Source organism: Erinaceus europaeus, chromosome 8, assembly GCF_950295315.1.
Source record: "Erinaceus europaeus chromosome 8, mEriEur2.1, whole genome shotgun sequence".
Classification (NCBI taxonomy): Eukaryota; Metazoa; Chordata; class Mammalia; order Eulipotyphla; family Erinaceidae; genus Erinaceus; species Erinaceus europaeus.
In genome coordinates, this window is record NC_080169.1 from 71,825,664 (window position 1) to 71,843,726 (window position 18,063).

At 35.5% G+C, this 18,063-nt stretch overlaps 1 protein-coding gene across 1 annotated transcript in view; it reads right to left on the reverse strand.

Moving 5' to 3' along the window:
* The window catches only part of RELN (reelin), a 561,009-nt gene that overhangs the window by 293,296 nt on the left and 249,650 nt on the right, over positions 1-18,063 (reverse strand). Inside the window, exons 5-6 of the mRNA XM_060195660.1 lie at positions 14,944-14,976; positions 12,003-12,081 (exon numbers count right to left, since the gene is read on the reverse strand). Coding sequence (XP_060051643.1) covers positions 12,003-12,081; positions 14,944-14,976 — 112 coding nt within the window. The remainder of the gene's footprint in view (positions 1-12,002; positions 12,082-14,943; positions 14,977-18,063) is intronic.

Genomic DNA, 18,063 nt, shown 5'->3' on the forward strand with positions numbered 1-18,063 from the left:
ATGGTAGTAATTTTAAAATAAAAGGGTAATTTGTGGTTTTAACTAGTTTTAGATTCCCAGGTTAAAAAAACAAAAGTGAACTGTGGGACTGGGAAGACAGCATAATGGTTATACAAAAGACTTTCATGTCTGATGCTCTGAGGTCCCAGGTTCAATCCCCAGCTCGACCATAAACCAGAGCTGAGCAGTACTCTGGCCATTCTCTTTCTTCTCTCTCTCTCTCTCTCTCTCTCTCTCTCTCTCTCTCTCATTAAAATAAATTAAAATATCTTTTTAAAAAGTGCACTGTGTCAGAAAGGTAAGATAGTTTTAAAAACCTACAGTGGGAAATAAAAATCCAAAGTCCATGAAAAGTAATTTCTAGCTCACTCCAGAATATCTAAGATCTCTTTCAGTCCTGTCTTCTTAGAATTTCTCTGTCTAGGAATTTTACTTGGTAGAATAGAGTTATGTTCTCTGTGAGGATTACTAGCAGTCTGAAATTCTACTCTTTCTCTATAGAAAAGTTCTATAAGTTTCCCCAAACTGGGTTCAACTTACTGGGTGGTAAGTCATTCAATTTTCTTGAGGCTCAGAGAAGAGAAATAATAAGTGCTCTTATTTCTGACATTTATATTGTGCCCTCCCAACTGAATTTATTTTATTTTCTCATTCTCTCAGGAAAATGATGGACTTCGTGAAATTAGATAACATATTCTTTAGAGAATTTGTGGGGAAAAGGAAGTTTTAAATATTCCCAGTTAAACATATTTTTTTCAATTTAGAAAGGAATGTGACCTCCCAGGCAAAGGATTAGAAATGAATAGCTAGCTTCTCTACCCCAAAATAAGAGTAATAGTTAGACTGTATATTTCTCTAAGACACCCCTTCCCTCATTAGATATTTTCCAATTCGAAAAATAAGACACAAAAATATAACAAATACCATGACATAGCATATGAATTGCCCATTAGCTCATAAATACTATGATTAAAAGACATTTTAAGGGAAACGCTTACTCCCCTTAAAGACCGTGCCAAGCCTGAATTTACTAAGCCTTTCCAGAATCTATTTATCATATAGTTGGGTTCCGCATGAAGTTTATTGACTACTAGAGTTCAGAGATCATTATCCATTAAAGCTAGAGGGCACCTGAAATAATACTGAGCCTTTTCACCCCCTCATTTTACAAATGAAGCTGGATTAGAATTAATGTTCTTAACTCCTACTCTAATATCCTTCCTCTCTATTTTAAATAAGCCAGAAAAAAAAAGCGCTGATCTTATAAAAAGATAATGTGAACCTAAAAGAATTTTTGTCATTGTTTGTGCCATCAAAGTTTATTTTGAAAAGCTACAATGAATTTTCTCTAAAATTCTTTTTTTTTTCACTTATAGGAAAAAAGAATTTTGTATTGCTGATGAAAAGAGTCAAAACTAAGAAAAATGTCATGAATTTCATCTAAAATCTTAATAATGAATGCACTGAAATGAAGTACATAATCAAATTCAATAATCCTGGGACCTGGTGGAAGGACACCCAGTAGACCATGCATTTTGCCATATGAAACAGCTTGGTTCAAGCCCTGGGTCCCATCTGTAGTGGGGAAGTTTCATCAGTAGTGAAGCAGTACTGCAGGTGTCTCTCCTCTAAGGAGTCTGTCTCTCTTTCTTCCTCTCTCTCACTGTCCTTCATCCTTTATAAAGAAATGACCACCTGTAGCAATGGAGTTGTGCACCCCAGAGCTAACTGTGGTGTCAAGAAAAAAAATCTATTCCTTACGTTACTTATCTCAAATATATATCATATTATGGTATGTTTTTTAACTAATAAAACTAAGCTAATCAATATACAATGCAGGTATTTGTTGACCAACATAACTAGGGTTAAACCAAAATTATGAAAGCAATGCTTTGACCCAGAGTTTTATCTTTCACTATAATAAGATTGCTGGTAGTTTGAAACTTGTTATTTTATTGTTAGTTCTCTATCTTTGTTCTCTTATTGTTCGCGTTGCAGTATTTTTCCTAAGATGAAGAATGATATGCAATGCACATTTGTGCCATACAAAGTGCAGTTCCTGTCTGTGAGTGATGGAAATACGGTATAGTTAAAATGAGTGTGGAAAAACTCCAAAGCACCTAAAATACGTATTATATTTAAAGGCTATAGTAGTCTCACTGGCTGTTTCTAGTCACGATGAACTGTAATATTTGTGGGGAGTTCACATGGCATATAATTCTTTTGGGGGTTGGTTATAGTTGTACAGGTGTCCTCACCAATGCAATTTTTTTTTCTTTCAGAGTCACATTTATCATACAGTATACTAATGTCTGAAATTTACTTTAAATTTTACTAAAAATTATTCAAAAGGGAACAGATATATGGTTAACCCAACAAAGCAAAAATGAAAAATGAATACAAACACAGAATTTAACTGGAAGATGTAGGTGTTCACTGTATAGTTTTCCACTTTACTTTTTATTTGAAAGTTTTCACAATAAACTGCTTATGAAAGTATATACTTGTGAAGGTATCATCATGTTCTTAGCCCTGATTATCAAATTATTAGACTGGAAAACATGAAAAAACTTCAGTTCAGTAGGCACAGAGGATGCTGAAGTAAAATGTCTCCAGGGTGCAAGGTCCTTGTCTACCACAATGACTCACACAGGATGCAGGAAAGAGGGGGAGGATTAATGGAAAAAAAACTAAGCTCATTCCTACAACTAGAGTTTTATATATGGTTAGTGGTGACATTGTACTGATAACAATAAATAAATAATTGAAATATTATTTTCTCAAGAGCAATTTAACTATGTGGCTCATTCTTCTATTTTAGATAGAGTGAAATCACTCAACCTTGAATCAGGCACTTTGCTGAAACAAGTTAATCACCTGGAAACTCACTGACAATCAGTTATCATCAAAATTTCATTTAGGATATATGTCATTTGTTCCCAAGACTGAGGACATCATATTAGCTATCCATTATTTATTGCTTCTAAAGAAGTGAGTGTCTGGGTCTTAGCTCTGGAAGAAGCAATCTGGAATTGCTTATTCACCAGCCTTTCTGAATGGAGATGTTAAACTAAGTTTAACAATATTTGTTCTGATGATAAAAGTCTTTTAGAATGGTAAAAGGAAAATCTCTTGCAAATTTACGAACTGAGGATAATATACCTTTTTCCCCTAGCTTACACTGCTGGTGTTGATAAAACCTGACATCTGAAATGGCAAGATTAGATAAGATCAGGGAACTGGTGAATCCACCAAAGTAATCTGGACCCTATAGATCATTTGGTAGCTGGACAGTAGACTAAATTCTTCTGGAGTAACTAAAATTCTTTGTGCCTTCCTATCAAACTAGAATACTCAATTTTAACTATATTTTATAATAAAGATTATGCCTTATAAAAATGAAAGAATACAGCTATTTACTTTTGAAATAAACATCAAGCTTAAAAACATATTAATAAGTCCTATGAATAAAAACAATCTCTTTGTAAATGGATAATATCATTTAGGAAGTCTGCAAGGAAAGTTTACTTGATAAGAATGAGAATAGTATCACTTTCAACTATGTCATGCCTTTATTTTTTAAAAAGAGTTAATATATGCTCTAATAGTGAAAAGGACACACTCCAATTATAGTATATTCTTTCTCATTCTTTCTCACTGAGAAAGGTAACATGTAGCAAAGATCTCTTCTTCATAAATAGACAGGTACAGTGGAAAATAATATTAGGGTTATAAGTAACCTTTCTAATATCTTACTACAAAGTGCAGTATTTTGACTTCTTATTATGGTGAATTTCACTATGACCTGCATTAAGAAGTATTTTTATCACTTGTTACAAATGTGCTTGACATTTAATTCTATTGAGTGAGCTCTTGTCTGTCATCTAACACAGAGATTAAAGAAGGAAATAATAAGCCTCCAGATTCACACTTTATTTTAATAGTGGGACACCTCCTACTTAACTTTTCTATTGTAGATGAAGCTTTTCCCTAGAGCAATTACATCATGTAAGAAGAGAGGAAGGAGGGGGAGAAAGCAAGAAAAAAAAAAGGCTAGGAGAATTTTGTAAAACCCTTTCTTAGCAAAAGGGAAGAGAGAACTAGAGGCAGTGGAAAAAGGTGAAGAAGTCAAGAGATAGTGAGAAAACAAGTTGACAAAGATGCACATACAATCAGAATATTGAATCATTAATTACTAAAAACTCTAATTCCAGCATCTAGTCCTAGAAAAAAAACTTTAATAGCCCAAATCACTGATCTCTTTGCTCTGTTTTAGAACAATATTACAATAAACTTCTATTTTCAAGAGCATATTGCATACAACAATCTGCAGTTTCTATTTCTTTGGTCCTATAGTATGATATTTCACACAGATTTACAGTCATACTTTTTTTTTTCTCATTATCTGGAACTCCACTTACACAGTGACTCTCACACTTAGCTACAAAAGGGAGTTCCCTTTGTTTTTGGTAGGGGTTGATTAGGCTCCAAGAAACTTGTGACTTATAAGTGGTTTTACTGCTAGCTTGAACTATTTATTTATTTATTTTACAGACTAAATTAGTAAACATTGATTGAAATTTCAGGGTAGAATAACTCACTTCCCTCCCTAAACCTATCTTTTTGTAATCTTTGTGTCATTTTTTTCAGAGAAAATAAAACTTTATTTCTTTAATTTTTTTCTTTTTCTTTTCTTTTCCTCCTTTCTTTCTTTCTTTCTTTCTTTCTTTCTTTCTTTCTTTCTTTCTTTCTTTCTTTCTTTCTTTTTGTTATCTGATATTATAGAAAGAAATTCAAAGGGGAGGGAAAATAGTAGAGATAAAGAGAGACCTGCAGCACTATTTTACTGCTCATGAAGGCTCCCCCTCTGCAGGTGGGAACTGGGGACTGAACACTGGTCCTTGCCCATGGTAACATGTACACTCAATCAGGTTTGCCACCACCTGGCCCCAGAAAATAAACTTTAATAAACAAAATCACTGATATGTCTGCTCTATTTCAAAATAATTACTACAGTAAATTTGTATTTTCAAGAACACACCAGATGCATCAGAGTATGTGGCCTCTACTTCTTTGGTTCAGTAATATAATCTTTCACACGTGAAAAATAAAATGTTCCATTTTTTTCTTAACTCAAGTAATCATATGCAATTTGTCAATCCTGGAGTTTCTGAAAGATAAAGCAAATGACAGAGTTCTCTACGGATCATATAATCTGAGACAACTTCATTTGTGTCTTCTTTATGTCACATATTCCTATTGGCATCACAGTTTATTCATCTAAGATGCTTCTTCTGAAGAGTGACTGTTGTTCTTCCCTGATCTCTGTTGAATAGGACCTCTCTCCTATTATTATTGCACTGGAGGGGAGACAGCTGTTGTCATCTGTTTGCCATTTATCACTTGTGTTCTAATAGTCCCATGTTTCTGATCAGAATATCAGAGCTTAGTGATATAGCTCTGGATGCCTTCTGTGATCTTCAGAAAGCAGGTATTATTAAAGTGATACTCTGTTAAAAAAACAAATATTCTTCCTTGACTTTGTAATAACTTGGATGGTAAAGAAATTTCTTAAGAAAACTTAAATGTGGGCCAGGTAGTGGTACACCTGGTTGAGTGTACACATTACCATGCAAAAGAATTTGGGTTCATGTCCAGCCCCACTGGCAGGGGGGAAACTTCTCTCTCTCTTTTTTCCTTCCCTTCTCAAATTCTCTCTGTTTTTTTTTTTTTTTTTTGTAGGGCATAAAGAAATTGAGAGGGGAGTGAGAGATAGACATGGAGGAAGAAAGATAGACACCTGTAGCATTGCTTCACCATTCATGAAGCCTGCCCCTAGCAGGTGTGGACAAGGTGCTTGAAACCGGGACCTTATACATAGTAACATGTGCACTTCACCAGGTGTGCTAGTGAACGGGAACTCCCTCTTATTCTTCTGGGTCAGGGATTGTAAAACAGTTCTTATTGGCTAAGAACTGTCCACTATTTGTTCTTGTTTGCCCTCTGACTTCAGAATGGTTTGTTTTTTACATTTTTTTAAAATAAATTTCCTTATTGGGGAATTAATGTTTTACATTCAACAGTAAATACAATAGTTTGTGCATGCATAACATAAATTCTGTTTCATCAAAGTAAGAAAAAAACCCTGAAACTGTTTTTAATTAATTCACTTTTTAATTCTCCCCTTGAATTCTTTATCACTCCAGTGAACAAATGAGAAATACTTCTTATTTCTTAACTTTTCCCCTCATTGCTCCTCTTCATTGTTGAAAAATTTTGAGATTAATTTGCACACAGTAAAACAGATGTGTCTCTAAACAAATAAAATCAAATCAAGATTTCTTTCAATATAACAATGTGCTTGCATAACATTAAAATGATTTAATTCATAGAAATGAATTGTAAAGGAAGTAGTAAATGATCAAGCAAAATGCTAATGCGATAAAGCATATTTGAAAGCCCTCAACTATTTTTAAACTTGGTTACGTAAGGCTTTTATTCCCATTTATTTCTGAATGGAGAGTTATTTCTATAGGATTAAGACACTATTGGTTTCCTCCATCATCAGTGATGCAACAGTATTTCACACACTTGATAATGGGACTTGTCATCAGTATTGATAAACTGGTCTTGCTTTCTCTTGCTATCATAGGTTTAGTGAGCCATTTAAAGTGATGACGTAGTTGTAGTCTAGAGGTATATCTATCTTAGTCTAGCATCAGGAAAAGTCAAAGTGAAGATGCCTCATCCCTATCAAACTTTAGTTGCTCTAGGTGTCCAACAACAGATGAGTGGCTGAGCAAGTTGTGGTATATATACACAATGGAATACTACTCAGCTATAAAAAAATGGTAACTTCACCGTTTTCAGCCGATCTTGGGTGGACCTTGAAAAATTCATGTTCTCATGTGGCGTAAAGCACAAGGACCAGTGTAATGATCCTGGGTCGAGCCCACGGCTCCCCACCTGCAGGGGAGTTGCTTTGCAAGCGGTGAAGCAGGTCTACAGGTGTCTGTCTTTCTCTCCCCCTCTCTGTCCTCCCCTCCTCTCTCCATTTCTCTCTGTCCTATCCAACAATGACATCAATAATAACAACAATAACAACAACAAAACAACAAGGGCAACAAAAGGGAATTAAAAAAAAGAAAAATTCATGTTAAGTGAAATAAGTCAGAAACAGAAGGATGAATATGGGATGATCTCAGTCTCAGCAAGAAACTGAAAAACAAGATCAGAAGAGAAAACACAAGTAGAACCTGAACTGGAGTTGGTGTACTGCACCAAAATAAAAGACTCTGGGGTGGGTTGGTGGGGGATACAGGTCCTTCAGAGGACCTAGTAGAGGTTGTATTGTTATATGGAAAATTGGGAAATGTTGTGCATATACAAACTATTGTATTTACTGTCGAATGTAAAACATTAATTCCCCAATAAAGAAATTAAAAAAAAAACTTTAGTTGCCATTCTATTCCCATGTTTTTTTTCTTTTGCCTCACTTTAAACTTTATTTATCATATGCCACTCAAAAAAAGTCATCAGAAGGGTGTAGGAGAATAAGACCACTTCACTAGCAGAAAGAACCCCAAGGAGATTTTATAGGGAAAAAGGTACATGATCCCTATACTCTGCAACTCAAGGAAGTAGGCTCATCATTGTTGTACAATAACACAGAGTATCGCACCATAAAAATGCCCATGGCTCAGGTTCAGGAGTAGCAGAAATTTAATTACAACATCCAAAATAGAGAAGGCAAGCCAAAGTTGACTGAAATTAAATTTCCATCACTGATGAAAGAGGAATGGCAAAAGTAAAGTAAGTTGAGTTATGAAAGATTAAGGAAAGTTTTATCTTTCTGTTACTCAAGGTTTATAAACATAATTCATAACTAATGAATTACATTGCAAATAATATTTGCTTATACTTGTGTAAGCATAAACAGTTTCTGGAAGTACTAGAAAAAACTATACTCAACTATGGAGAAAGGGAGTATAGAAGATCTAGTGTGAGAGGAAGGTCTATTTTGTTATGTTTTTATATTACTGAACTTTTTGTCCAGAGGATTTACTAATTTTAAATCAAATCTAATATTTAAACTAAGTAGATATATCACACATCCAAATAACAGTTTGATATTATAAAAAATGAAGAAAAAAAGAAACAACATAAAATATTGCTATTTACTTCCTTTGTGATAAAAGACTTTTACATTAGAGAGACAGAAATAGAGAGAAGCCTTCTGTGACCACTATAGTTATTTTTATGGAACTATTTCACTGGGCTATTTGATTTTGCTAAGTGATGATTTCTGAATCTACGAGACTGAAGTCAAATTTTAAAGGAGTTTAAGATATCTTTTTTCTTTATCTGTGGTTTTGCTACAAAACTATTTTCATTGATATATTCCATATATTATATAACATTAATACACTAATTTTATTTTTGTTTGTCCTATTATTTTATTATCTGTATTTACTTATTGGCTAGATACAGCCAGAAATCAAGAGAGTAGGGAGTGAGAGGGAAAGAGACAGAGAAACACCTTCACCACTTGCAAAGCTTTCCCCATGCAGCCGGGGTAGGTGGTGGTGGGGGGGTGGTGTTCCAACGTGGGTCCCTGCACATTGTAACATGTGTACTCAACCACGTGCACCACCACCTGGCCCCAATGATTGTTTTTCATCCAACTATAATGAAAGAAGACTTGGGGAGGTTATTCAATAAATCAGTCGAGTTTAGTTTAATAGTAGTGATTTTCTGATATATACATATATAAGTATATATATGTATATATTAGATATAATAGATATACTGGGTTATTGGGAAAATAATGATTTTTTTTTCTGTCCAGGGTTATCTCTGGGGGTTGGTGACTGCACAATGAATCTACTGCTCCTGGTGGCCATTTTATTGGACAGAGAGAAACTGAGAAGGGAGGGGAAAATAGAGAGGAGAGAAAGACAGACACCTGCTGCTTAATATATTTTATGGGATGCATTGGATCGACCTTCCCGTGGTGCATCCCGTGAGTACCCATTCATTGGGGAAACTAACGATCCTTTCTAGCCGACTGAATCCACATGGATCCCAGTCACGTTCAAAGCCAGCAACAAGCAGCTCCTGACAGCTTTCAAGCTGTTGCTCCTGCTCTTTGAGTCCTCCAACTTAATGTTGAGGGGCTGTCCTTCGCCAAACGCATTATCTTCGCCCACCCTGTTCAACGCTTGACGTTTCGTCATCCAATCTGGTCCCCTACGCCTACACTGAACTTCTCTGTTCCAGACTCTTGGAAACAGAGTTGGCAGTCAGCTGAGGTAAAGAACAAACACCTCATCACAGACCCCTGCAAGCGTCAACCCGGCTTTGACCTAGCACGTTATGATTGGGCCCTCCTCAATCGCTATCGAACAGGCCATGGCCAGTGCGCCGCTATGTTCCATCGCTGGGGAGCCAGAGACGACCCGAACTGCCCCTGCGGCTCCAGACAGACTATGACCCACATAGTCAACGACTGCCACCTCTCCAGATTCAAAGGAGAGACTTTGACATCAGGCTTGACATCAGGCTCAACCTGACGCTGTTGACTGGCTACTGAAGAAGGGCAAACGCTAGAAGAAGAATGGAACTATATACCGTGCTTTCATTCAGAGAGATTTCTCTTGTACCATATTACCTTCTATATTGCTGTGGCATGAACCTAGATAAAGTATATGGTAAAGCCTGTGCTTTACCTGGTAAGCTATCTCCTATCCATACCTCCATTTTGAGGAGACAACTAAAAAAAAATGTGCAAATACAACATGAAAAAGGAAGGAAGTCAAATGGTATTCAGCACTTAGAATATAGCAAGTGTGGTGCCAAACCTTTTCATACTCATCAAAGTTTAAAATGTTGAGGGACAGTATTATTTCCACTTTTAGTAAGGAAATTGACTGTGAGTGGCAAAGCAGTTTTTTACTTTTCCAAAGCTCCTCAGATAGCAAGTGACTATTCTCAAAGTCATACCATCCTAGTCTAAACTCAGCAACACAGCCATATTTTTTTGTTGCTCAACAAGTCATCTCTCAAACGATGGTTATATCATAACTGTTAAAAATGTATACTAAAAAGATTGGATGAAGAAAATCGTGGTCAATAATGATAAAGTAAAATGATGCGGAAGTATATTAGATATAAAGCAAAAGTTTGTAGCTTTTTAAAATTAATATGAGACTTTTATAAGTAAGAAAAATCATAGCTTAAGTAAAAGGGACACAAAATCCATAACTTAGATCAAGAAAGTGTGTATCATCAGATCAGTCATGAAAGTGGTTGAAGCAAAATCAATCATATCTCATTGATTTAAAAAAAAACAGTATTTGAACAATCTAACAGTCATACTTTGTATTTGTCAGGAAAACTCAATGAAGAAAATAAATTAACTTGACAGATATGAGCTTGTCTTGAAAGAAACAGTTCATCTGGTAACACCTATATTAGTGATAACATCCATATTAATCTATATATCAGAGATTGGAGAAGTAGAAAATTTTTCTGGCTATAAGCTGTGGAAGTTTTCTGAGCCTTTTCCTCTTAAAGATTCTCAATTTACTATGAGATTTATATTTAAGATTATTCATACGAATTGACAATTATCTTCAAATGACACACAAATTATGAAGCTTACTGATGAAGCTTGTCTGATTTGATAATAAAATTTCAATAGATGCATTTCTTTCTAGAAAGGACAGAAAAATTGCTTCTGTTTTGTACTAGACCAACAATTTCTATATCTATATGTCATCTTTAACTCTCAGATCAAAGGCCACTTCTCCAAGAAACTACCACCAAAATTATCACCTTTATAGCCCCTTACATGTTTTTTTGTAGTTCTATACCATGTTCAAAGACTTCTCTTTGGCATTATAAGCTTCTTAATAATGTGATTTTACTTTATCCTCTATTAAATTACAAGCTACTTGAGAGTTATATCCCTTTATGATTTACTAATACAAGGTGTTTTGCTAAATATTTGTTGACCAATAAAAATAAGCAAAAGCAAAAATTAATATCTACTAACATTTGACTATGAAATAATTACTCTCTGGTCATAATTTAGTTGCAACTTGAATTTAATTAGCACTTCTAAGTCGCTTCACAGGTGGTGAAGCAGGTCTGCAGGTGTCTGTCTTTCTCTCCCCCTCTTTGTCTTCCCCTCCTCTCTCCATTTCTCTCTGTCCTATCCAACAACCAACAACGAACGACATCAACAATAACAATAATAACCACAAGAAGGCTACAACAACAAGGGCAACAAAAGGGGAGAAATGGCCTCCAGGAGCAGTGGATTCATGGTGCAGGTACTGAGCCCCAGCAATCACCCTGGAGGCAAAAAATAAAAATAAAAATAAAAAAAAAAATAATAATAAAATAAAATAAAAAGAAAAATCCACATTCAGGTATGTGTCCACATTATGCATCATGACTGAAGTTTTGGGTTGATAAATTTATTTCTCCAATATCACCAAAATATAACAAATTGGGAATAAATTAATGCATTTATGTATCCCACAAGTTTTTAATTAGTAAGTTTATTAAGTTCATTATTTCCTTGCCCACAAAAATCCCTTGGAGATGCACCTAAGAGATACAAATATTTCACTTTTTGAACTGAAATATAATAATCAGGCAATACTACAACTTAGAAGTTATTTGACACTCGGTCTCAATTAATCCATTATTTTTTAGGATACAAATAACACATTAGAACATAATATTTTATATGGAAGGAAGCTTTACAACTGGAAAAAAAATCTAACTACACCCACAACTATAAAGAGTACCTATTCTAAACCTTGAAAATTCAAGAAAATAGGTATTATATGGTTTACATTAACTTATTTCTTAGTTGAACAAGTCTCTCCAAAGAGCAGCTCAATTTCTTCACAACTGCTCCAAGGAGCAGTTAGTGTTTTTTTCTTTGCATTAAACAAACCAAAGTGAAGTGCGTTACTGCTGTAACTTACCATATATTTGGATTTAATTCCTGTTGGTGGTAAGAGTCAAAATCATCTCTCAGGATAATACTGTCACTGTGGATTTGAGCTAGAAGAAAAACAAATGAGAATAGAATCAGAGTGCATCAATAGATTCAGCTAAACAAAAGTCAATTTGCTGTTTTTATGAGAAATAACAATCTTTTAAATTAAAAACTAACTTTTAAAATGAGAAGTTGATTATTTTCTTATTTTATCTCTATACTACTATTGAACAAGGGTAAGAACTATAGCTGTTCAGACTCTAAGAAATTTCTAAATCATGATCCTTAAATCATTAACCCCTAACTAGAAGAAGATAAAAAAAATAAAAAAAAAAAGAGGAGGAGGAGGATAAAGAGAAAGAAGGAAGAGGTAACACAGTGTCACCAGAAGAGAGTCGGGAAGGCCCAGGTCAGCCGTAACCTACAAGGACAGGTTACCCAAGGCTGCAGATTAAGTGTCTCACTCATTTTAAACCCTAAAAAGGAATGAAGTAATTTGTCTATTTATTATTAGCTAAAGTTTCTGGCATTTACTAACTGCATGTCTTTTCCCCATTTCTACTAAGTCTTTTACCATGGTTTACATTTATAAATCTTACATCCCATATATTCTTATTTTTTGCTGTTGTTAATTTAATATGTTTCAAACAGTTAACATTTTCCTCCTTAAAGTTACAAAGGAGAAATTATCTACATGAATTAGTAAAATTTCCAAATAAAATAATTTTAGAAGTCAGGAAGAATGCCTGGAGGTTTTTAATATATTATCCTTACACTTGAGATAGTATAGTATTAAATATCCATTTTTTGGGAGCACTATGAGAATTTTGAACACCTCAAAAGAAAAGAATGTTTTCATAAACTGTGGAATATATGTTATATCTGAATGTGTGTGAATGCATAAAAATAAATTCATGGCCAGGAACAAAGTCATTGGACTCACTTTTAAAGTTCTGAGAAATGGCAGCTTATTTCTATTTAAGTTGTAAAGTATAAATTAGTGCTTAAAAAGCTCACATCTGAGTACTATGGTACGCTTGGAAAGTTTGTTTCAGCTAATATAAATTCTCTGGGCCTTCATAGCTTTGTTTGAAATGCTTAGCATATGCTTTACAAAAAAGATTAAAATCCTGTGATCTAATTAACAAAAAAACTAAGTTTATTTATCTTTCTCAAAGATAGTATGCACCCCACCCCATCCCTATTCATTTTGGACTCACTGGAATATTATTCACTGACCTCAGTGAGTAATTATAATAAAATAACCTCCAAAGATCAAGAAGTATACTTTCACATTCTCTTTGGTGATGTTGCAATCTATAGTCATCAAGAAAGTCAGTGAATCAGCATATCTTGAGAGAAATGACTGTTCTAACTCAAAGCCTTAGGCACAACGTCAGGAGAATATGAATTTATACTGGAAAGAACACTGTGATGTATGCTGTGAGTGGGAGTGATTTAATAATTCCTTTGAGTGATTAGATGCAGTGCTTGAAATGGCTACAGGCTACAACTCTCTCAAGCAGCCAACCTAGCCGAACCTCAGATGGGCCACTGTGGGTCACCCGCCTGCCTCAGCTGCCAGGAGGCAGGCTTCTAAGGGCCTACATTCATCTGCCAAAAAAAGAGGAGCCTCAAGCTGTAGTATTACATAAAAGTAGAGCGTCTCAACGCAGGTTTTCCAAAGAGAAAACTAAATTAATTGGGTTTATAGGTTCAAAGAAAAAGCCCATGAGACAAATAACTGACCTGCCTGCAAGTCCCACAGTGAGAGACATCTGAAAAGGCTATAGCCAGCAAGATGATTTCTTTTCATTCTTATTAAATAGTGTTGTGGAGGAAATCACTTGTAAAATATTGATAAGTTTTCACTGACACATTGAAAAACATGTGTTAAAGAGTATTTGTTTTCTAGAGAACCATTATTAAAAGGCATGATTAAGCCTCAAAGGTAATTTGTTCATGCATTTATTTCTAAATACTGGTATATTATTTACTATCACTTCATAAATACCAGTATGTTTAATTCTCACAACAACAATAGAAGATAGGTACTATTATTACTTTGATTTGAGAGAGCAGGAAACTGAGGTACAGACAAGTTCAGGTCTGTAACTAGCAAGTGGTGACAGTGAAATTAACACACGAAGTTTGGCTCCAGAATATGATATGTATTTGTAAGAATTATTTGTAATAGTATCTCCTGTTTACTTATCCATTGGATAGAGACAGCGAGAAATAGAGAGGGAGGGGAAGTAGAAAGGGACAGAGAGAAACACCTGCAGTGCTCACAGCTTTCTTTCTGCAGGTGGGGAACAGAGGTTTGACCCAGGTCTTTGTGTATTGTAATACTTATGCTCAACCAGGTACTACTGCCTGGCCACAGGAATCTGTACTTGTAACCACTATGAATCCCTATCTCAAGAATTGTAGTCTACTAAGTGCATACCATGCAGAAAAGATGATAAGAAAAGAGAGAGAGAGAGAGGTGCCATTAAACAAAGCAGGTAGTTATTTGAAAATCAGCTTCTCTTTTATTTTTAAAGAAATGACCAAATTATTTCTCCTTTACAACTTAGTTCTAAAATCTAAATTCCTCTATATTGATAGCTCCTACTTGGTATGTTCTGTCATTTATAATGTGTAGGAGTTCCATGGAAAACTTAAAACACTGTCAAATGCGGATCAGTAAACGGATTCCAAGGGTCTCAACAGGTTTGAACATACTTGAATTAGTTTTGTGCTGGGCAGCATGACAGTTTGCTCGTGAAGTACTATCTAGTTCTGAGTCTCAATTCAGCAAATGATCTCAAATCTGACAGGTCAAAGTGTCTCATTACATCCATACTATCTGCCCACATAGCTAGAAGAATAAAATACATAGATCTAACATGCAAGTCAATGAAACTGGGGTACTAAACACTTACCCAGATTTGGGTGTGAAGTGGCCTCTGTTGGAGCTAGACAGAGGGGGAAAAAGAGAACAAAAGCAAAATCCATTAATAAACAATTACAAATACAATTATACAATTAAGGTCAAAGTAACAAAATCACATGATCGGAACTAAGAGTAGAAAGAAATGCTAAAACCATCAATTGTCTATTCAGTTATTGTATTTGAACATAATGGATTAAATATTCAATTGCCATATTTAGAAGAAATGGATTACTCCTAGAGTGAAATGTTAACTACTCAAATTGCAAATGTAGCTTTCAACAGCTAGGCGACCTTGAAGGAAGTACTTAGTTTATCTAGGTATCAACTATTCCTCTAAAACTGTGATAATCTTTGGTGATAATACCTGTTTTATTAATTTGTTGTTAGATTAAATCAGAAACTCCTGTACATCATTTAACACAACTCTTTACATATAAAAGAAACCTTAGCTGTAGAACTGTGATCTTATAATCTTGCAAAGATTAAATCAATAATAAAAATCATTTTAAATTAAAAGGAAACATTCAATACTATATTTTATGATGATTAACATATCAGTCTAATCCAACTAAATAAAAAGAAAAGCAGAATCCCTTATACATAGCACAGTTTTCTACCATATATATTTAGTAAAGTATCTCTTCAAAGGCACAATGTGCTATGTATGTTAAAGCCCATTCTAAGCTAATCTGACTTGACATGATTCCTTCAAGCTCTATACAAGATGAGGCAAAGTGTGGCCCTATTCGGGGAGACCTGAGATTCCCAAACAGACATGATGGGCCTAGATCGAATAAATCCCTCTCTCTATTGTTATCGATCATTCCTATCAGGAATAACACAATAGATCCCTTTGTGGGTCCCCATAGGACATTGCCGTCAACTTGGATCAACAGTGGTAGAAAATGTTCCATCCTCTGAAGGGAGGCTGGACAATATACTCTATGCTAAACCTAAGTAAGATGGGTCCTGATATTGGGGGCAGCATTGAATGTTCCTACTTATGACCACAGAATGTGAGCTCAGATTTACAGGGATGCAGAGGTCACATAGGCTCGCTCCTAAGCTGAATATGAGCCCCAGATCACATCAAATCAATGGAGTTTACAGTCAACAATATTTATACATCTTTCCCATATTTGGGAGCTACTCTCTTCCCTAATCCAGCTCTCTGGTCCTTCTACCAGCCATGACATCATCTCCCCAGACAATAATTAGGATCCACATGCATATCAGATTTCAGGCTCAGGCAAAAAAAAATCCAAACCAAAACAAACAAAAAACCACTAGTATAGCCACAGGCCCTTTGGAATATACCTAAATTTTGCCTACTAGCTATTTACAAAATGGAGGGCCCCCCAACTTTTCATCTGCACTATTCCAGCCTTTAGGTCCATGATTGGTCAACAATTTGTTTGGCTTTGTATGTTAACTCTATTTTCAACCACCAGGTTCCAGATGCTAGCATGATGCCGACCAGACTCCCTGGACAGACAACCCCACCAATGTGTCCTGGAGCTCTGCTTCCCCAGAGCCCTGCCCCACTAGGGAAAGAGAGAGACAGGCTGGGAGTATAGATCGACCTGTCAACGCCCATGTTCAGCGGGGAAGCAATTACAGAAGCCAGACCTTCCACCTTCTGCACCCCATAGTGACCTTGGGTCCATACTACAAGAGGGTTAAAAAATAGGAAAGCTATCAGGGGAGAGGATGGGATACTGAGTTTTGATGATGGGAATTGTGTGAAGTTGTGCCCCTCTCATCCTATGGTTTAGTCAATGTTTCCTTTTTATAAATAAAATTTTTTTTTAAAAAGTAGAAAAAAAACCAAAAAAAAAAAAAGAGGCAAAGGAGAAGCTTCATCCTTTTACCCATGTGTCAACAACTATGTTGTAATCCATTAACACCCCCAATAAAGTAAAAATAAACAAACAATAGCAGTGTCAACAAGACCCTCCCCCTTTTTTTGTCACCAGATTTAATTTTGGGACTAGGTGCCTACACAATGAATCCACAGAAACCTGTGGCGCCTTCCTTTCTTCCTTCCATCCTTCCTTCTTCCCTTCCTTCCTCCTTTCCTTCCTTCTTCACTCTCTCCATCCTTTCTCTCTCCTCTCCTCTTCACTTCCCTCCTCTCCTTCATTTGATAGAGACACAGTGAAGTGGAGAGGGAAGGGGAAGAAGGTGAGAGACCTGCAACACTGCTTCACCACTCGTAAATCTTCCCCCCTTCATGTGGGGATCCGGGGCTTGAACCTGGATCCCTATGGATCTCTATGGTGATAGTGTACTAGAGAGTATGAGAGAAAAGGGGAACAACAACAACAGCAAAAGGAATATGAATTTCTCTAATTTCTAAACTGATCAGAAAAAGAGTTACCAACAGAGGCTCCTTAGAGAAGATAATTTCTCTTCCTATTTTTACAAGATTAGTAGGTGGAAGATGTGTAGGAAGGGAGTGGGAGAAGTTTTTTTTTTTTTTTTTTTTTTTTTTAATAAAAGTGGAATGGCATAGAGAAGGGAGAACCACAAAACATTCAGCATGCCTGTATATGAAACTTAGGAGGTAGTACAAAAGATGAATTTGGTGACCTCCATTCTGTTAGGTGGCATATTCTTCATTGGCTTATTTTCCTGGCTTTGTTTCTCCCTTGAATTTTTTGCTTTTTGTGTAAGTTATTTTAGTATCCTTTGTAGGCCTGGTTCAGTGGTAATAAATCCCTCCAACTGTTGTTTATCATAAAAGTACTTTGTGTCTCCTTCAAACCTAAATTGATAGCCTATCAGAACTAAGTATTCTTTGGAATAGGACTTTTTCATTCAGAACTTTTAGTATGTTCTGCCAGTTCTTTCTAGCTTTTAGCATTTCTGTTGAGAAATAAGGTTATAGCCTTGTGGGATTTCCTTTCAGCATGTAAAATCAACCAGGTGCTCTACCACCCAGGCCCTTTTAATTTCCTTTTAATAAATAACTCTTCATTTGTATATGGTAGCTTTCAGAATAGTCTCTTTGTCTTTATTTAGTCTTTGTCATTTTAACTATTATGTGGCTTGGTAAATTTGATTTAGGTTAATTTTCCTTAGTGTACTGTGATTGGTCCAGTGGGCT